Source organism: Pseudonaja textilis, chromosome 2 (assembly GCF_049901715.1).
Source record: "Pseudonaja textilis isolate UNSWEBS1 chromosome 2, rPseTex1.2, whole genome shotgun sequence".
Taxonomy (NCBI): domain Eukaryota; kingdom Metazoa; phylum Chordata; class Lepidosauria; order Squamata; family Elapidae; genus Pseudonaja; species Pseudonaja textilis.
In genome coordinates, this window is record NC_141991.1 from 75,401,880 (window position 1) to 75,421,833 (window position 19,954).

At 35.7% G+C, this 19,954-nt stretch overlaps 1 protein-coding gene across 1 annotated transcript in view; it reads left to right on the plus strand.

The window, feature by feature from the left end:
* COL23A1 (collagen type XXIII alpha 1 chain) overlaps window positions 1-19,954 on the plus strand; it is a 305,935-nt gene that overhangs the window by 238,608 nt on the left and 47,373 nt on the right. Inside the window, exons 6-9 of the mRNA XM_087924342.1 lie at window positions 5,600-5,626; window positions 12,069-12,095; window positions 12,872-12,898; window positions 18,491-18,559. Of these exons, the coding sequence (XP_087780468.1) occupies window positions 5,600-5,626; window positions 12,069-12,095; window positions 12,872-12,898; window positions 18,491-18,559 (150 nt within the window). The remainder of the gene's footprint in view (window positions 1-5,599; window positions 5,627-12,068; window positions 12,096-12,871; window positions 12,899-18,490; window positions 18,560-19,954) is intronic.

Genomic DNA, 19,954 nt, shown 5'->3' on the forward strand with positions numbered 1-19,954 from the left:
CATAACAATAGCATCATAACAAGAGATGAAGAATAATGGTCCAGCAGATCTGCTGAAGTATAATTTCCAACAGCCTTAACCGGGATAGCCAGTAAAAGGTAATAGAATCACCATCCCTACCAAACAAGAAGGCAATCTGTTCTCCCTAATGTGTTGGACCACATATCAGAATTCCTAGCCAGCATAGTTCTCCATTTATCATCTATCTTGTCTGTCTACTTCCTTCCAGGTGCAGAGTTTCTTTGAGCAACATTATAATCTGCTTACCCTAAATAGAAAAAAATATATCAAGGTGTTCACCAGGAGACAATATCGTTGACTTTGCCCTTATTTAATTTCAGGTAATGTAGAACCCTATGATTCTATGTGCAGATTTCAACCATTCTCTTCCTCAATATGTATATAGCTTTGGCCATATTAGCCAGGTGCTCTGAGAACTGAAGTTTCCCATATTTGGAAGGCACGATTGTTAGTGAAAACTGCCTTAAAATAAGCATGATGGATTTTATTTTGTTAATTTCAAGGATTTGTGTGGCCACCTATCTTAGAGTGCAACTATGGGTGCTTCACAACAACATGCATAAGGCAGCAGTAGTTTTAACTTTGGACTACATAGTCAAGTCTAGTGTTGCCACTCTCTTGCTCAGTTATCCAAGATGCTATAAAGTGGTAGTGATCAAAGACTAGTAGCAATTGGATCCCCCTTTGGAACATGCCTCTCCTCTTAAGCATTTTAAGTACAGCTAGTACATGTCTGCCATGGATCTAAATTCATTCAAAAAGATGCATGTTCTGAAATGGGATCTTGACTGGATCAAATCCAAGGTATATCTGACCTACTGTCCATGTTAGTACTCAGAAAAGGATCGGCTTGCATCTGTATCCCAGATGGATGTTGTTGGCCTGACATTGTGAAAAGGGTCTGTGTCTCAATCAGTCTTCTCTCAGGGGAATTTTATCTGGCTGGGAATTTTGGGAGGGCAGAATTCACATCTGGATGGTTGAGAAGAGCTGATCTCAGCCAAAGTGATGCCAGTGAATGAGTTGATGCTGTTACCACATTGTTTTACTTAAAGTTTTTCTGAATTCGATTTCACTGTTTGAAATGGCAATATAAGGGAAGCTTCCAGATTATTTAAGAATTCTGAATGGTAGCATTACTTTGATTGGCTTTACTTTCTAAATATTTTGTTTGTTAACATGAAGCTATTGAGGACAAAATTGCACCCACAAATGATTGAAACTTAATTTTGAAGTCCTTTGGAAGGGTAGAAACACCTAGTAAAATTCTTTACATGCTGACTTTGATAGAATCAGCATGCTCCAGGACTAATCAGTAAAGCACTGCCATCTTGTGGGCCTTGAGAAATTGGATTTCTCTATATTTGTTGTTAAACTCTGGAGTAGTATTCCCAAATCCATGCAATCCACATGCGTGTTCAACAGGCTGGTTTGTGACCTACTTTATAACCTATGTTTTATATCGGGCTAGTTCCCTAACAATGGATTTAGTAATCTTAGTGTTACTCTTCAAATTGCATTTCTTGTTATTTTAATATTAATGATTTGTAATTTGTAAGCTATCTAGAAATTAGTTGGTAGTTAAATCATCAGGTTAGGAGACCATGAGCTCTAATCCCATTTTAAGGACAAAGCCAGCTGGGTCACCTTGGGCCAGTCCTTATCTCTTAACCCTAAGAAGGAGGCAATGTCAAATCCCCTTTGAAAAACCTTGCCAAAAAACCTGGAGGGACTTGTTTAGGCAGTCACCAGGAGTAAAAATTGACTCAAAGGCATCAAGCAAAAAGCTATCTGGAGTTGCAATTGTGACTGAGGAAGCTTATAAGTCATTTAAATGAATAAATTATAAATGTAATTTTATACCAAAGCATGTTCCATTCAATTGCATGCATTTGAGCATGATTTGAACTTGGAAACAAGTTTCAGGGAAATTACGTGTACAATATTTGAATATATCCCTTGAACTTTTCAGCACTCATGAAAAAGTATTGTCAAAACATTGTCATTTTTTTATCAAAACGAATTTTAAAACAGGGAAACAAAGGACTTGTTTTCTATAGATATGATAATTGTTTACATACAAAGCTATTATACAGCTGCCTTGTGAGATGTTGAGAACTCCTCTGAGTAATAGTTTTTTAGCTGCCATTGATGTACACTAGAGCTGTCCTTCCCTATTACCACTAACTAAAACTGCCCTTTCAGGAAGATGGGGAACCACTGTAAAACAGTCTCCCTCTGATCCTGTGTCTCAGACAACCCATGAGGACTGCATAGTTATCTCCCAGCTTGAATTCTCCACATGGGACTTGGAAACCACTTGAAGTTTCAGCTGGTCCAGAATGTAATGGCATGAGTAGTAATGGGCATTGAGTGTGACATCTATATAGAGGTAGCCCTTGACTTACAGCCATAACTGAGCCCAAAATTTCTATTGTTGGATAAAACGTGTTCAGTGAGTTTTTCCCCATTTTACAAACTACCTTGACACAGTTGTTAAGTGAATCATTGCAATTGCTAAATTAGTAATATGGCTGTTAAGTGAATCTGGTTTCCCCATTGACTTTGCTCATCAGAACATCAAGTGATCACACAACCCCAGGACACTGCAATCATCATAAATATATGCCAATTGCAGAATGGCCTAATTGTGACCATATGACCAGTGGATGCTGCATCAGTTGTTACTGTGAAAAATTATCATAAGTCACTTTTTCAGTTTTGTAACTTTAAATAGTCCTAAACAAACTGTTGTAAGTCAAGGACTACAACAGTTTGAATGTTGTATTTGTATTTGTACTGTATTTGAAATTTGTATTGGTTGCCAGTATACTTCCAGGTGTAGTCAAGGTGCTGGTCATTACCTCCATGGCATAGATTTTGGATATTTTGAAAAACCACCTATCTCCCATGGTTTCTGCTTGGCCAGAAACAGTGCTCTCTATTGGGACCTAGGAAATATCCCTTCTCTTTTGTGGTTCTTGCTCTCTAAATAAGGGGAGTTCTGGAAGACCTTGAAGACCCAATTGTTCTCCCAGTAGTTAGGTTAAGATGAATGGAACTCCTTGTCGGATATATTTTGGTCTATGTTTTTGTTCAGAGCAACTGCATCCTATCTTATTTTGTATTGTTTTGTATTTCATTGTTTATTATGAGTAATGAGGAGTTGGGGTTGGGCAGTACCTATACTGAAAATAATTGAAAATAATCAATCAATTAATTAAATGCTGTAGCTGGTTTTTTTTAATTAGAATAACTCTTTCAATATCAATTACATAGGATTGCATATTTCACCCATATAAATGTGGGCTGCAAATTATTACCTGCTGGATATCTGGATATCATACAAGGCTAAAGAGTACAGATTAGCTCGCTAAACTCTCCTGAGGAACTAAATAATCATTCTCTGAAGATCATACATCTAGAAAAAATATGATATACTTATGATGGTATGACTTAGGTATTTAAATGCTCTGTAAATATGTTAAATAGTCTTACCTATCATTTTTGTCATTTGTAATATTAGGACAAAATACTGAGAGTTTTAAGGTTTATTCAATCATCTGGGGAAAATCCTGCTTTCTCAAAGAGCTGAGGTCAGAAGAAGCCTCTCAATGATATGTATCTAAATTCCCAAGGCATGAGGCTTGGCCAAGGACTTGAGGACCCCAATTTAGAGATTTCTCTTTAGAGATTTATCTTTCTTAGCAAACTACTTTCCTTCCCCAAACAAATCTACCTTTATTTACTCTGTCCAGCTAGAACATATGGCCCTATTAGGTGCCAGCATCAGCTCAAATAACTCAAGCAGAGTCATGTTGGTTAATACTTGAATGCGAAATGTCAGAGCAATAGTCTAGACTGGGAATATGGAAAAACATAACAGAGCAAAGCAATGGCAAATGACTTTCATATTATTCCCCAAAAGTCACTAGGAGTCTAGTTTGACTCAGAGGCGAATTTATCTTTACTTTTATCAGAACCTGTAAACAGAGAAGGATGTATATAACATGTATTTCAAAATACATTGGAACTGTAGCTAATTCTTCACTGGTATGCAGCATCTGTCACTTCTACTAAAAGGTTGTGGCTTTAGCCTGATATCCCAACATTCCCAAATCTAGTGTTTTCCCAGCTTCGTTCACTATCCATAATTATGGCCAGATGATAAATGCCTATGGATTCATATTTTGTTCACCTTCCATGTTTCTTGCACAAGACGAACACAGTCATATAATGAATATGAAGGTAAAGGTTCATTCTCCCAGCTTGTGGGTTGGTTTCCGAACATTTCATTTCCAAGCTAGATAACATCTTCAGCAGAATTTAGGAGAGCATACACTGAGTATTCCTGTCATCTAGAATGCAAAGCAAAAAAACTACCTTCCTAGTTGGAAATAGATTGCAAAGAGTATTGAGTAAACATTAAGTTATATCCTTTTGGTGTTTATACAGTACAGAACAATTGTCCATTTATGCACTCTTAACTACTCTTTTTTTACTTAAAGATGAAAGGGTGCTTAAAGTTTACAGTCATTAAAGAAATAGTGGGGAAAGAGATAAATGCCTTTTTTTACAAGTATTATTTTCCAGTTTTTCTTAATTACAATTATTTATTTTCACAATAAAAGCCTTGGATCTCTGCCACTGATGATGCATTAACCAGCATCATCTGCTGTTTCTTCAATCTGGATAACATTTGAATTTAGGGGAAATAGGCAAGTCCGACTCTTTCAGTGAATGATTCATCATTGACTTAGCAGATATAATGAGGGACAGTCTTAAATTAAATAACTTATTAAAATATTGATGGCAATTATTGAAAGACAGAGCCAACTGGTTTCCATTTGAGAAAGTATTTAATAGGATGTGGGTTGTGGTTTAAAAACAATTGAAAAGTATTGCTTGGTAATTAAACACCTTACTAACAAAATTCACAGAGGGTTGTCCCACATGATCATGGAATGAACATTTGTTTTTGATTTAATGAATAAAATCTGTAGTTCTTCTATTACATCTTCAGTTCTGCTAGGAGAATATCATATTTTTCCAGACCTCAAAGGTTACTTTTAAACTTTATTTTGGGAGGAGGGGAAATGGTCAGGAAGCAAGTACATCAATAGTTTGACCATTATGGAAAAGGTGGATTTTGATTTTGGATTTTGATATGTCACAGATAGTTAATTGTGACTTGATTAGTAACAGTCCCCTCTTCTCTGCATACATCAGTGCAATTAATGGGTGTATAGAAACATATGCTGTATGGATTCTCTTCATCTCATAATTGTAGGCAAGCCTTTATTTTTAAAACACCAATTCTGTTGGTTTGTTCAGTTTTTTAATGCCATAACCCCCTTAGCCACCTCCCTTTGTTGCAGTGTTAGAAAACTTTGGTGAGGGCAAGTCTCAGAGATTCATCCTAGGCTGCAATATTTCCACCTGTTAATCTTGCATTAGTGACTTTAGATGGCACTTCCAGAACTATTAAAAAAAATCCCAAAATATTGGGGGGCAGGCACTTTTAAAGACAAACCACAAATTCATATCTTTCTGTAAAACACTTTTCTGCTTTTTTTAGGGGCCCCTTGGATTGGATGGAAAGCCAGTAAGTAATGATCTAAATAATTAATACATTTATAAATATATACTATATACTTAGAGAGTACGGAAGATGCCCTAAAAAGGTACGAAGGAGCTGTTGCCAAGGCAGAAGAGGCTAAAGTATTTTTAAGTCAATAATTATAAGATAACATTCAGAAATGTCTCAGGCAGGCCTCCCTAATTCTCTAAACTTTAAGAAAGAGGAACTTTAAGGAGAGGAATTGCAAGATTCTGTTATTCTGCCTACCTACTAACTACTAAGATTCTGTTATTCTGCCCATCTACTAACTAAATGATTCTACTCTTCCTGTGGAGTTTATTTCCTGGATTGGTCTACCTAATGGGGCTCACAGTGCCCTAATGCTTCATATTCATGTGGAATCGTTTATCCACAATTACTTCTGCCTGTTCCACCAATTCTGACAAAGTAGCCATGCTATAGCCTCCATCCATTCAATGTATGGTGGGACCCAGTGAATATGTCTTCCAGGTCATCAGGCCTGTAATATCAGGTGCATCCATTGGGATGTGTTTTGATGTTGGTGAAGCTTTGTTATGGGACCCAATTGTACTAGTTGGTTTGATGATTATTGTATTTTTTAAAATAAAAAATATTTTCGTTATTTGCCAAGAGTCATGAATGCGAGTTAGGCAACCTAACTGACTGATTAGATAGATAGATAGATAGATAGATAGATAGATAGATAGATAGATAGATAGATAGATAGATAGATAGATAGATTAAAAGTGTCATGATTCAGGTATAAGTAAAAGAGTAATAATAGGATGTTGCTGCAGTGTTTCAGAATAATTTCTGAAAATCATTTATTTAGTCCATAAAAGCCAAATAGTTTTTTATTAAAAAGCATGCTGTTCTAAAAATAGTTTGAAAATTTGGCTGTTAGGTTTTCCTTGGTTTTGAACACTCTAGATTGAACACACATGAAGCTCCACTGATGCATAAGAACATTTGTGACTATTACAGAAGTGTTATCTATACTCAAGTAGATTGAACTGAAGTGTAAAGGATAAATTGAATGACAACTAGCCAACATATGGCTGTACATCAGCTCCCTGACCACTTGCTGGGCAATGCAAGCAGGGGGAACCTCTTCCAGTTGTTTTCTACTTGTGGATTTCCTGTAAGCAGCTGTACGTTAAACTAGATGGCTTCCTGAGGTGCTTGTGGTTGACTCAGCCTTCCATCCTTCTGAGGTTGGATGTCAGTGTTCCAGAAAAACCCAGCTCCAACCAAACACTTCGACACAGGCATTTTCTCAAAAGTTCTTTTTATTAGAGAAGGTAAACTGGCACATCTGGGGAAAACCTGAATCTGAGAGTTCTGGGTTTTCCCTCAGTAATTCAAAAAGACAAACCAAACCCCTGCACCCATCAATCCATCACCTGGACCAATCATGTTCCATCCCAACCTGACACATCCTTTCAACTATGCCTCTTCCAAGTGCAGGAACAACATGACCTTGACCGACAAGAAGAATGCTGCTCTACTAAATCCCCCCTCCCAAATTCCCAAGCTCAAAAATGTGACAGCATGAAAGCTTCTGGTTTTAATATGGCTTCCAAAGGTTTTTTTTATAAATTTTTTTTTTATTTTTTAAAACAAACATATACGAACAAAACATAAAAACATAAAGCCATCTTCCATTTTATATACATACAGTGTGTCCAGTTGGTTACAAATCTTTTGTGCCATCCTTTCATAGTCATGATTCACAGTTTATATAAACTCTCACATTGTCAAACTAACATATGCTTATATATTTATCAGTTATTAATCATTCATGACTAAACTATTTATACCATCATTTTATATGAGATATTCTAAATATTATTATGAAATTCATATTGTACTTTCATCCAATGGTTATATATATCTGTATTATATTTTATATCGATCTATTAACCTTCTATTACAAACTTTCCTAGTCTATTACATTACCATGTTTTTTTTTATCCAACCATTGATAAAACAAATCCCATATCATATAAAATTGTTTATCTTCTTGTTCTCTAATTTCAAATATCAATTTACTCATTACAGCACAGTCCATAATAGCTTCCAAAGTTGACAGGTGTCCTGTCTCCCACACCCCCGAAGAAACAAAAAATGTCCTAGAAAATAAAATAGACAAAACACAATAAGAGATTAGTGCAGTGTCCATCAAGTCATATCTGTCAGCTTTGGTTTGTCTTTTTGAATTACTGAAGGAAAACCCAGAATTCTCAGATTCAGGTTTTCCCCAGATGTGCCAGTATATCTACTCTTTAAAAAGGAACTTTTGAGAAAATGCCTGTCTTGGAGTTTTGGGTTGGAGCTGGGTTTTTCTGGAATGCTGACATTAATCTCTGTTTGAAAGTAGCACCCCGGGAGGGGGCTGTCTGGGGTGTGGAGCTCCAGTGCCGACCTGGTTATCAGGTGGTACAAAGACTCGGGGAACATGGAAGAGAAAGAAGAAATCATAGAAGGAGCTGTGGGACCAGATCCTAGGGACCCGGTATTCACCGGGCAATTTCTATTCACTGGATGCAATATTGTTTACAACGTATTTTTACTTGAAATCAAAAGAGTCATCAAACTATATGTACCATGAACAACTCCCAAAACCAGAAAAAACAAATTACCCATAACAATAACGAAGCTTCAATCCAAAAAGATATCACTTTGGCGGAAAAACAAATCTGGTCACATTGCCAACTTCAAAAGCTGATACAAAAATTTATGCCGCCAGATAAAGACTGAATGCACCAGTTATCACATTAAACAAGAAGAAAAACTTCTACGCACCAATTCCACCCGGGCTTTCTACAATTTTGTAAACAACAAACTAAAAGACTCAAGGTCCATCCCACTCCTGAAAAGACCTAATGGTAAAGACTATAACGACGACACCATTAAAGCCAACCTTTTTAACACATTCTTTGGCTCAGTATTTGTAAACAGCAATGGATCATGCCCAATATTTCCTAGTCGAACCACAGACAACTACAATGATCTAATACATATCAATTCTACAGAAGGCAATGTTGAAAAAGCACTACACAATCTAAAACCATTCCTATCTATTGGACCGGACGGAATATGTGCCTACTTCTTAAAAAAGCTACCCACTGCCATAGCCGAACTGCAAAGCATAATCTTTGAAAAATCTTTCAGGACCATCTCCTTGCCAAAACTATGGTCACAAGCCATGGTCATCCCCATCTTCAAAAAGGGAGACCCCAGCGTAGTTGAAAATTACAGACTAATCTTTTTATGCTGCATCACCTGTAAAGTCATGAAATCAATTATTAACCAATCCATCATCCTTCTCTTAGGAACAAACAACCTACTCTCTAATAAACAATTTGGTTTCAGGAAAAACTATCATGTAAGCTGCAACTCTTACACTGCAAAAACATATGGACTACGCAACTCGATCAGGGCAAAGCAATAGACGCAATCTACACAGACTTCTGTAAAGCCTTTGATTCAATGGTACACGACAAACTACTCCTAAAACTAAAATCTTACAGTATCTCTGGACACCTGCATAACTGGATAGAAGCATTCCTGTCAAACAATCAACAAATGGTCAAAATTGGGAGCGTCCTATCAAATTCTGTACCTGTCAACAGTGGTGTCCCCCAAGGCAGTGTTCTAGGACCAATTCTTTTCATACTCTACATAAATGACCTCGGTGATCATATTAAGAGCAACTGCATTCTCTTCGCTGATGATGTAAAACTATTCAACACCACAGACAATACTGCTACCCTTCAAAAAGACCTTGACTATGTATCAGAATGTTCAAACAAATGGCAACTTCAAATCTCAACAAATAAATGCTCTGCCCTACATACTGGCAAAAAAATCAGAAAATAAAATACAGGCTGAATAGTCAAGAACTTGTTGATGATCCAAACTCTGTCAAGGATCTCATCTCTAATGACCTAAATGCTTGAGCCCACTGTAACTACATAGCCAAAAAGGCATTAAGAGTTGTTAACCTAATTTTGCGTAGCTTTTTCTCTGGTAATATTACACTAATAACTAGAGCATACAAAACATTTGCTAGACCAATACTCGAATACAGCTCATCAGTCTGGAACCCACATTACGTCTCTGATATTAACACAGTTGAGAAAGTCCAGAAATATTTCACAAGAAGAGTTCTCCACTCCTCTACTTGTTGTAGAATACCTAATGCCACCAGACTCGAAATTCTAGACCTAGAAAATCTAGAACTATGCCACCTTCGGTCCAATCTAAGTATATATATAAAATCATACATTGCAATGTCCTACCTGTCAATGAATACTTCAGCTTCAACTATAACAACACAAGAACAAACAATAGATACAAACTCAAGGTTAATCACACCAAACTTGATTGCAGGAAATACGAGTTCAGCAACAGAGTGATCCAATGTCTGGAATACTCTACCTGACTCTGTGGTTTCTTCCCCAAACCCCAAAAACTTTAACCTTAGACTGTCTACTATTGACCTCACCCCTTTCCTAAGAGGTCTGTAGGGGGCCTGCATAAGCACACTAATTGTGACTACCGTCCCTTCCCTATTGTTTCTTTTATTTTTTTATTTTTCTTATATGTATCCATATATTCATAACTATGTTTTTACTTATCTTGTAAGCAAATGACAAAAATAAATAAATAAAATAAAAATAAAATAAATTTGATACTATAGGTAGTCCTCGACTTACAACCTTTAGTTTAATGACTGTTCAAAGTTACAACAGAAAGAAAGATGCCCTTTTTTCACACTTATGACCATTGCAGCATCCCTGCTGTCATTCATCCAAATGCAGGTGCTCGGCAATTGACTCATATTCATGATGGTTGCAGTGTTCCAGGATCACATAATCCTCTTTTGTGACCTTCTGACAAGCCAAGTCAATGAGGAAGCCAGATTCACTTAACAACCATGTACTAACTTAACAACTGCAGTGATTCAGTTAACAACTGTGGCACGAAAAGTCATAAAATACGGCAAAACTCACTTAACTGCTGTCGTGCTTAACAACCAAAATTTTGAACTCAATTGTGATCATAAGTCAAGGACTACCTGTATTTTCAAAAGGCCTTTCTTCTCAAGTTCACAAGACAATACAATATAGCATTATTTTCCTTTTAAGTACTGATGTTGAAATTCACCCAGTGCAGCCAGTATTTAATCAATACAGGTGGCCTTTATGCGTGGTCGCTGTTACAATCATTTGCAGTCATGACAGTACTAAACAAGTAATTTTACAACCAACCTTGCATTTAAAACTTTCACAGGTCTATGAAGTAAAGAAAAACTGAAGTAAGATTATAAACACAGTCAAGATTTCACTTAGCAACTGCTTTGCTTAACAACTGAATTGCCATCCCCAGTTAGGGGCTCACTAAGCGAGGTCTACCTGCAAGAAAAGTAGAAATGTAAACATTTGGATATTTTGAAGCAATAAGGAAAACATGTCCCTGGAGTAGTTTTCAGAAGTTAAAAATTGAGGGTAGGAGGAGTGAAAATGTTTGTTTTCAACATCCTTTACAGCTATATTTTGCTAAGTTTATCTTGGCTCACTTGTAAAAGTGTGCTTGGTGCATACAATTGTGTTGTATATTCAAACCATAATTATACATTTTGTTTGATTTCAACATGTTTTTAATTTTTGATACACATGGAATTACAGGCTGCTCAACTCCTAAAAATATCATCTTTTAATTCTTGTCTGTTTATGAGAAACAGGCAGGCAAAATGTTTATACAGTATTAAAAACAGAAGTAACTGTCAGGACTGTTGTAAAAGAAAGGAAGTTACGTATTGATTTTAGCTTCCACTCTAATGAACAGATAAAGAAACAACTGATTGTAAGAAAAAAGCTTCAATGTTAAATATTTTGTTGAACAGTCTCATTTTCTGAAGCATGCTATCTCTAACAGATGTTTTTAATTCTTCTAATCCTTATTTTTTTTAGTTTTGAATGATTTCTGAAACTTAGAATTTGCCTCTAGCACTTCACACTAGTGTATTTTACAATTTAATGGATTTCCAATTACAGAACAATTTCTTTCACATGTTAATCATTTAATATTTATTCAAGTTCCCCTCTTTTATTCTTCTTCAGAAATAAACAACAAAATAATTAGATCTTGGAGGGAAAAAGAACAAAAATTGCTTTCTTCTTGTTTTTCTAATTCCTCCTCCCTTACTCCACCGCTACCCCTATGCAACTGGTTGTCTCTTAATACAGCAAAAATCTCTATTTTAGGCTCTCCGTTGGGATCAAGTTATCAGCCACTTTCCACTCTATGGTGCTAGCTGTCACATGTTTAAATAGTTATATGGGAGAATAATTACTTTATGGTAGTTTACATACCAAGAAGGGTTCCAACTGAAAACAATGTTTATCTATGCTAATTATTCTCTTTTTTATGTCTACAGGGACCTCCAGGAGCAAAAGGAGATAAGGTGAGTCAATTGAGTGACATTGATAGGACAGGTGTTAAGTCTAGTAAGTATAATCTTATTCCTGTGGCCTTTGTTCTGTAATGGCTTCATTGAGATGACCCTGCAAGCCAGAACTGGATAGCATTTTCAAGGAGTAGGTTGGTGTGTATTGCTTTGATGTCCCTTGCAGGCTTTTCATGAGCAGATGAAGGTAGCATACTATGTATATCCAAGAGAACAAAATGGGAAGGAAGCCAAGAGCAAAGAGAATCATTGAATTGTTAGCTGTACCCACTGGCAAGAACAATTGGAATAGCATGTTTTTATAACTTCATTTTTAATGCTAAGGGAAGAATTCTGGTGAACTATAAACTGATATTGCATCTTGCATGAATTTGGTGTTTTGACTTCTGCAGCAAAGTTGGAATCCTGAATCAGGATTGCAATTGGCTAGTTTCTAAACCACAAAGATATACTCCCTTTTCTTTCTATTTGAATATGTTCATCTAAGAATTGTATAAATACTTTGTCCATACCTGTCCTGACAATACATTCTACAGGTTCTTCCATTGTACCCATACATTGTTTTTACTTGCTGTATGTGAATCCTAAATAGCTCACTAAGTATATAATGTGAAGGACTTTTAGGACATGCAATAATGTTGGCTAATGTCAACATTAATTTTTGAAGCTTCTACTTTCCTATATTTGGCCACTGGTCCTATTTATAAGGAAGAAGTGTTATTTGGCCCAAAGCAACACTAAGCATCCATTGTAGTAACTTTTCTGTTTTGTAGGGTGAGCAAGGAGACATTGGCCCAAGGGTAAGTATCACTAGTAATTATGAACATATTTACATGTACATGAGAGTTTGGCTGAAATAAGCATAGAAACATCAAAATATCTGAATATAAACATAAAGATAAAAGGATGGGGCCTCCCAAACAGAGCTGTAAAACTTACCCTTACCTTTCTTTTTCCCAAAGCTCAAATTTTAAGGAAATGCTTCAAAGGAAAACAAGTTTTATTCCAGGCTGCATTTTTGTACATATTTATTTGGGAGTAAATCCTTTTGATGTCATTAGAACTTCTGCATAAACATCAGCTATTAACTTGTTATTTCCTATTCCTAGTAGAAAGCAATATTTAAACTCAATTCAATTTAATTGTATATGATAATATTTTTTTTCCAGACTTACCATATTTTTCAGAGTATAAGATGCACCCAACTATAATACCCACCTTAGTTTAGAGCAGGAAAACAAGAAAAATAGGTTTTTTGCCTCTGCAGGTCCCGTTTTTGCCCTCCTTGGATCCAGAAGTACTCTGCAGGCCAAAAACGGGCACTCTGGAGGCCTCCCAGGAGGGCAAAAATGGGACCTGCAGAGGCCTCCGGAGTGTTTCTGGACACTGGGGAGGGCAAAAACATGACCCACGGAGGTCTCCAAAGGCCAAAAATGGGCCTGTATTCACTGTATAAGATGCATAGACATTTCCACCCACTTTTTTGGGTGGGGGGAAATTGCACCTTAATCTCTGAAAAATACGGTATATGAGTATTTTCTCTCCTCTTGCACTCACAGTCATTTCACAGCACCAGATTGTACATTTCTTTTCATGGCTGTCTGTTGATATACCTTGCAGTTTGTGTAATAACTTATAACTCAGATAGAAGATTGGGACCTTAGACAAAAGCACCATCAGAGCCAATAGAAAGAGCAGCCCTAATTATTTTTTCAAATATGTAAGCTTTGTAGTTCAGTAATACAATTTCAGAACGGTAATGTTATATATAATTTATTAAATTAACATCCCATATGTAAAAGCAAGGTATTCTTTAGATATGAATGGATAAAGGAAAGTTATAACAGCACAGCAACATGGCCTAGTGACAGTGATAGAGTCCAAGTTGAAGTGGAAATCTATAAAAGGAGCTAAGAAGGTATACAGATGGTATACGATGGTAGTATACAGATAAGATGCATAAGAAACAATAAACAATATCAGTGTACAATAACAAGAAGATTACTGATACTGATGAAAAACATAGAACAATATTAAACTATAACTAAACAACGATTGGGTGAAGCTTGAAATGCCCTCCAGAAGTGTTCTGTTCAGAGCAGTCTCCAGAAGACAAAAGTTCAACTAAACAGATGTCCAGGTAGAGGCTGTTCCAAAGAACCAGAAAAAACTAAAGTCATCTACAATATATAGTGTAAGGATTTTAACAACTGCTATGTAGGACAGACACACAAAAGACTAGTAGAGCACATCCATGAACACCAACTAGTAGTCAGAAAGCACAATAAAAACTCATTAATCTTACAATACATAGACAGATTTTACCACAGTTTCAATTGTAAAACTGTGAGCATCCTAGATGAAGCTAAATCCAAAAAACAGAGTATTTCTGGAAGCTTAGTACTCACACAAATCAGCCATCAACTGGTTCATAGAGATAAACAAGATTTACACACAATTCAAAGAGACAACAAAAAAGCTAAGAAGGAACCAAGAGACTAGAGTACATTCTCTTCAGAAGCCTAAACAGTGATTCACATCAAAGGAACAAGCAAAAAGCAAAACACAACAAGGTATTATCAAGGAGAAAATCATGTTTCCACCAAAACTGGTACTGCAAGCTATTGTATATAAGCTATTGTATGTAAACAAGGAGCAAACCCCACACTCATGAACACTGATGATGTCACCTAATCAAGTAATGAAACGTTTGCAAGCAAGCAACCAAGCTCAAAGGACAATCTGGGTCAGTTACCAGGAACCTGAAGATGGGTTCCAGCACAAGTCCAAAAGCTCAGAAGGAAAAACCTCTGGTCCTGATAACTGACCCAGATTAGATTCTACATATATTCTCTTTTGATCTAACTGAATTCTCTTTAGTAATTAACTAATTGGATTCAACAGTTTTCTCCTTTGTATTGCAAAATGTTACTACACAAACACAGGGTGAGCTTTCCAAGGACTGGGTAACAAAATTTTAAGCCAAACAGGAAATTTATTTCTCTAATTATTCAATCCTTTAGATTCAGTAGAAGCCAGAATATATTACCTCAGTTTTGTCAGGAGAGGACAGCTTGCTTTAGAGAATGCTTTGATTCCATTGCATTTTTATATTATAATGGAAAGAGCCTTATTTTTATTTTTAAAGAATTTAATAGTTTTAAACACAAGTCACAAACAATTCACTTGGGAAATCTTCTGTTAGTATTATCCATAGGAGAACAGAAGACAATGCATATTTAGATGTTGAGTGACTAAAAAAAAAAGATATTTAGCAGTGGTGCTTAATCTCTTTCTCAAAGAAGGATTGTTGTCACTATGCGCTTAACATAAACCATAAAATGGAAATGATTCAGAAGGGGTCTTTACATTTTAAAGGAAGGAAAGAAAACATTGCAAGCCATTCCCAGATGTTATCAATTACGCATAAAAGAGGTCTGCATTTAGCAATGTGCATGTTACGAAATGTATTTATGCCCCATTTTCTCAAATGTATTGCGTCTTTTGGGGAAATTGAGACCTGGTCTCTCAGCAGGACAGACCAGTAATCAGATTGTAGTTCCAGCAGTATGTAATCATCCATTTTCTCTCACAAATATAAAATACCAATCAGATTATTTTGAAATTTTAGGACATTTCTTTACTTCTTTGGCCCCTAAGTCCTCTTGTTCTTGTTCACAGATATTTTTCTGTGACATCTGGCCTAAATTATTTTTATTTCTTTAAATTGGACAGGTTTATTTTGCTTTGGCCTCTGCAGCAAACTTTATTTCCTGGCTTAGAGGGAGGGTACCTTATTTCATACTAGTTGCTTCACAGTACATAGTACATACATTTACAACTGTAACACCTCACATTTTCAGAGAAAGCAGTCATTTACTTAATATTTGAAAGTCTTAATTTTCTCTGAGTTCATCATGATCAAAGCCTACATTAATTGGCCAGACATTTGGTACCCAAGTGGACCCACTATTTTGTTTGACCAGACAATTGTTGTGGAATATATTATACCATATTTCCAGCATTTTTGTTTCATGTTTTCCCAATCCTATCTTTCTAGGCCTTTCCCCTTTTTAATTTACATCTGAAAGAATTTTTGTTACCAAGTTCATTATAGAAGTATATGTGCTGTATATATAAATTATTAGGAAAAGAGTAGTGATATTATATTTAACCAAAAATGAAGAACAAAAGAAAATGATTACATCAGTCTTTTGATCCATCAAACTTATCTTTACCAAATAGATTTTTCTAATGACCCACATCATCCCATGTTTCCTTCTTGGTAAATAGGCATTGAGAGGAATCTTCCCTTGAATGGTATTGATTAGAGTCTTTTGTGAAAATTGGAAATATAATTTTATGAAACAGAATTCTTACTGAAAATTTTAGCATTTCTCCAAGAAAGAAAAGTCTTACTTCAAGGAATTTTGTGAGCTGATTTCCTCTCCCAGGCCTGGAATGCTGCTGAGATTGTGGAATTGAAGTCAAACACATGTACAAAACACTAAGTTCAGAATTCATTCTCTGTAGTAGAGTATATGTTGTCCCCACTGTCTTAATATTGCTCAAAAAAGAATAAAATCAAATGGAACATGAAATTTTACAGCTAGCTTGCTATATTAGTTCTCTCTTTTGTTACATGGCTAAAACAGAATGTGACAAGATCCTCTATATATTAAATCAGTCAACTACAGCAGTGGAGATCATTATTATTTGTTTTCCATCTGAATTGCTGATCGTGCCTTGGACACAGAAAGAGTATGGGCAAATAAATATCTATAGATCAATATAAATAAAATGTGGCTTTGGTTGCTTGATTCTGCTACTCCTGTGGCCCAAAATTACATAGAAGACTGGAATATTTACTTCCGCTTCAACTAAGGTTTGAGTCATATCTACAGTATATTCAGTCCAAGACACCTAACTCAAAACAGCATTTTGATAATGATAATGATCATCCAAACAGTATAATGTGTAATTTATAACACATGTTTTCAAGTCCATGAAAGTAGCTGGCAGAAAAAAACAATATCCCATCTCTATATCAAAACAGTGCTTTTAATCAGATTCTTTGCTTCCAATCAACATTCTTCATTAAAATTGTGTTACGATGTTACATTATTTCAATACCGTGCTGTAACATATGGGGTTAAGTGAAATTTACTTCCAAGTAGGTGTATACAAGATGATTAAGTATTTTTTCCACCCATTCATTTTCCCTTTTATTTTATAAATAAGAATTTTCCTGAGATGCTTATACAGAAATCAGTTCATGTATAAATAAGTAAATATACATAAATTATTTCCTACCCAATGTGTTAAATGTGGTGTAGGTTCATATGGCAATTAGATCTATCCTTATCTAATAGGACTGTCTGGCAAATCAGCCTTGCTCATATATTTCTATATTAAAATCATTTGTAAGTGCCCTAGTGGCTAAGGAACTTGGTGAGACTTGATAGACCATGAGTTCTAGTCCCACCTTGGAAATGAAACCAGCTGGGTTATTTTGGGATGGTCACTCGCTCTCAACTTTAGCAAGCAAGTAGTGACAAACCACTTCCATAAATTTGTCCAGAAAAGTTCAGAAAGTCATCAGGAGTCAGTACTGATTTAAAAAGGGGGAGGAGGATGCTTTTCCTTTAGTTCTAGCCATCTCTCTCTCTCTCTCTCTCTCTCTCTGTGTGTGTGTGTGTGTGTGTACCTACGCACATAAACACATACATATTTAGATATTGGGAGTAGGTTTTTCCCTGGAATATACTTTAAACACCCATTTGGGTATTTTCTCAAAACTTAGAAAGTTAATATTGTTTCAGACGCCATACTCCAAGATGCCACAGTGACTTCATAACAAAAGCTTGATACTAGATTATATATCCCCAGTTTTAAGTTTGGGTAGTTTGTCTCTTAATGAAACTACTGTACCACAATTCCTTAGGAACAAGTGTTCTCAGAATATGATTGTTCTAATAAAATGTATGTTATCCCTTTAAAATTTCTGTAAAACATCTTAAATTTTGATCTATGGAGACAAGAGTTAAGTATACTTCCTTTGTTTTGTTTTTGTTAGTCAAAGTTTTAGCTTTGTTGAACAAGAATATCATCTATATGCAAACCTATGTAAACAAACTCATATCTCAGGAGAACATAGGTGGTCTTGGGGGGGGGGGGGTTTGTCAAAAATGGTCTCCTGTGAACTACCGTAATAAAGTAGTTTATTCTGCTGTCACCCATCAGCAGCTTGGTTTTGAATAAAGTAGTTTATTTTACTGTTTCTGATTATATCAATTGTTTGCTTCTTACTGGAGTTCTTGTATAAAATGCTTTACCATTTTCTCTACCTTCTTTGTATTGATTCTTTTTCTTTGCTGACATACATTGACTAGATGGCTTTTCCTCGCCTCAGTCATGGATTTCTCTCTGACCAGCATATGTTTAGCCGACGTATTCTTAAGGTAGAATCACTTTTAATTTTGTGGCTTGCTGCATTTTCTTGAGAGGTGGTTGGCTTTTTTTAATTTAAGTTCTTCTGTTCTACTATTGTATTCTTCTGTTTTTCACACTCTGACAAAATCTCTTACCGTTTTGTGTCATAAACTAAACTGAATATATTTGAGTGTTGTGGCAATTAGAATCAGAACTGTTTTTCACTGTTTTAGTTCGGTCGCTAAGTCATATCTGATTCTTTGTGACTCTCATGGACCACAGCATGCTAGGCCCCTTTGTCTGTCTCCCTGTGTTTCATTGTAAAAGCATCAAAATAATATTTTTAAAAATTACTTACTTTTTAACCAGAATAAACATTTCAATTATCATCCAGTTACTTCACCATTTGACAGAATACAGGGGTTGCCTTCATGAAAACAGACTTAATTCTTCCTCTCCCCCACTTAGGGAAAGTCATGGTGAATATATGTCATGACTACTCAGATTTTCCATAGATTAAAATGTGAAATCTACTGCAGCTTTACAAGAATTGCAAATGTCAGCAAGAAAGTAAGCAAACTGCCAAGCATCTTATACAAAGAATATGTTCTTTGCATGGAAAATATCTCCACTTCTATGAGTTTCATATTTAAAGAACATAGAACTAATTTTCAGAAACAATAGATAAATTAATGCACTGTACTGCTTGCAGTTTGCAGTGTTACATCCTAATAGAGGATTCATTTCTACTCTACCCTGGGAGCATTAGGCCACAGTGTTAACACTTAAGTGTCCATACATCCAGTCTACAAGAATGCCTACTATTAGCAACTCCTAAATTTAAACTATCTTAAGATATTTTTTAATCGAAAACGATTAGAGCTGGAAACGTATGTGCGAGGACACCCTTTACCTTTAAGGTATTTCTGCAATCCATTCTCTTGCTTATAGTTTTAAAATGTTGCCTAAATCAAATATGTTTACCTTTCTTGTGCTTTTCATTTTATTTGTGATATGTAATGTTAGCATCATCTGAGCTTCATCAGCTATTCATACAAACCTAAGAAAAACATTGCAATAACATGCTCCAATCCCCAAGATCTGTCTAGGTTCATTGCTGTGTTCTTGCATGTACTGCATGCGATGTACAGTGAAAATAGTACATGTATAATAGTACATAGTACATGTCAATATCAAAACTGATAAGTCAATAATATGTCCCCACTTTTTTAATGCTGTGTTTATTCCAAGAATTGAAAGCTGTCAAGAAGCTGTTCTTGACTTTGATGATACGTCCTGTTTCCAAAATTATGACCTTAGTTCAACTGCCAATTTTAATGAATAGTAAGAGTGGGATATATATGAAATAATAATTTAAAATTCCAGTATGATTGAGCTGGATCTATTTAGTTTGGTTTTATGAT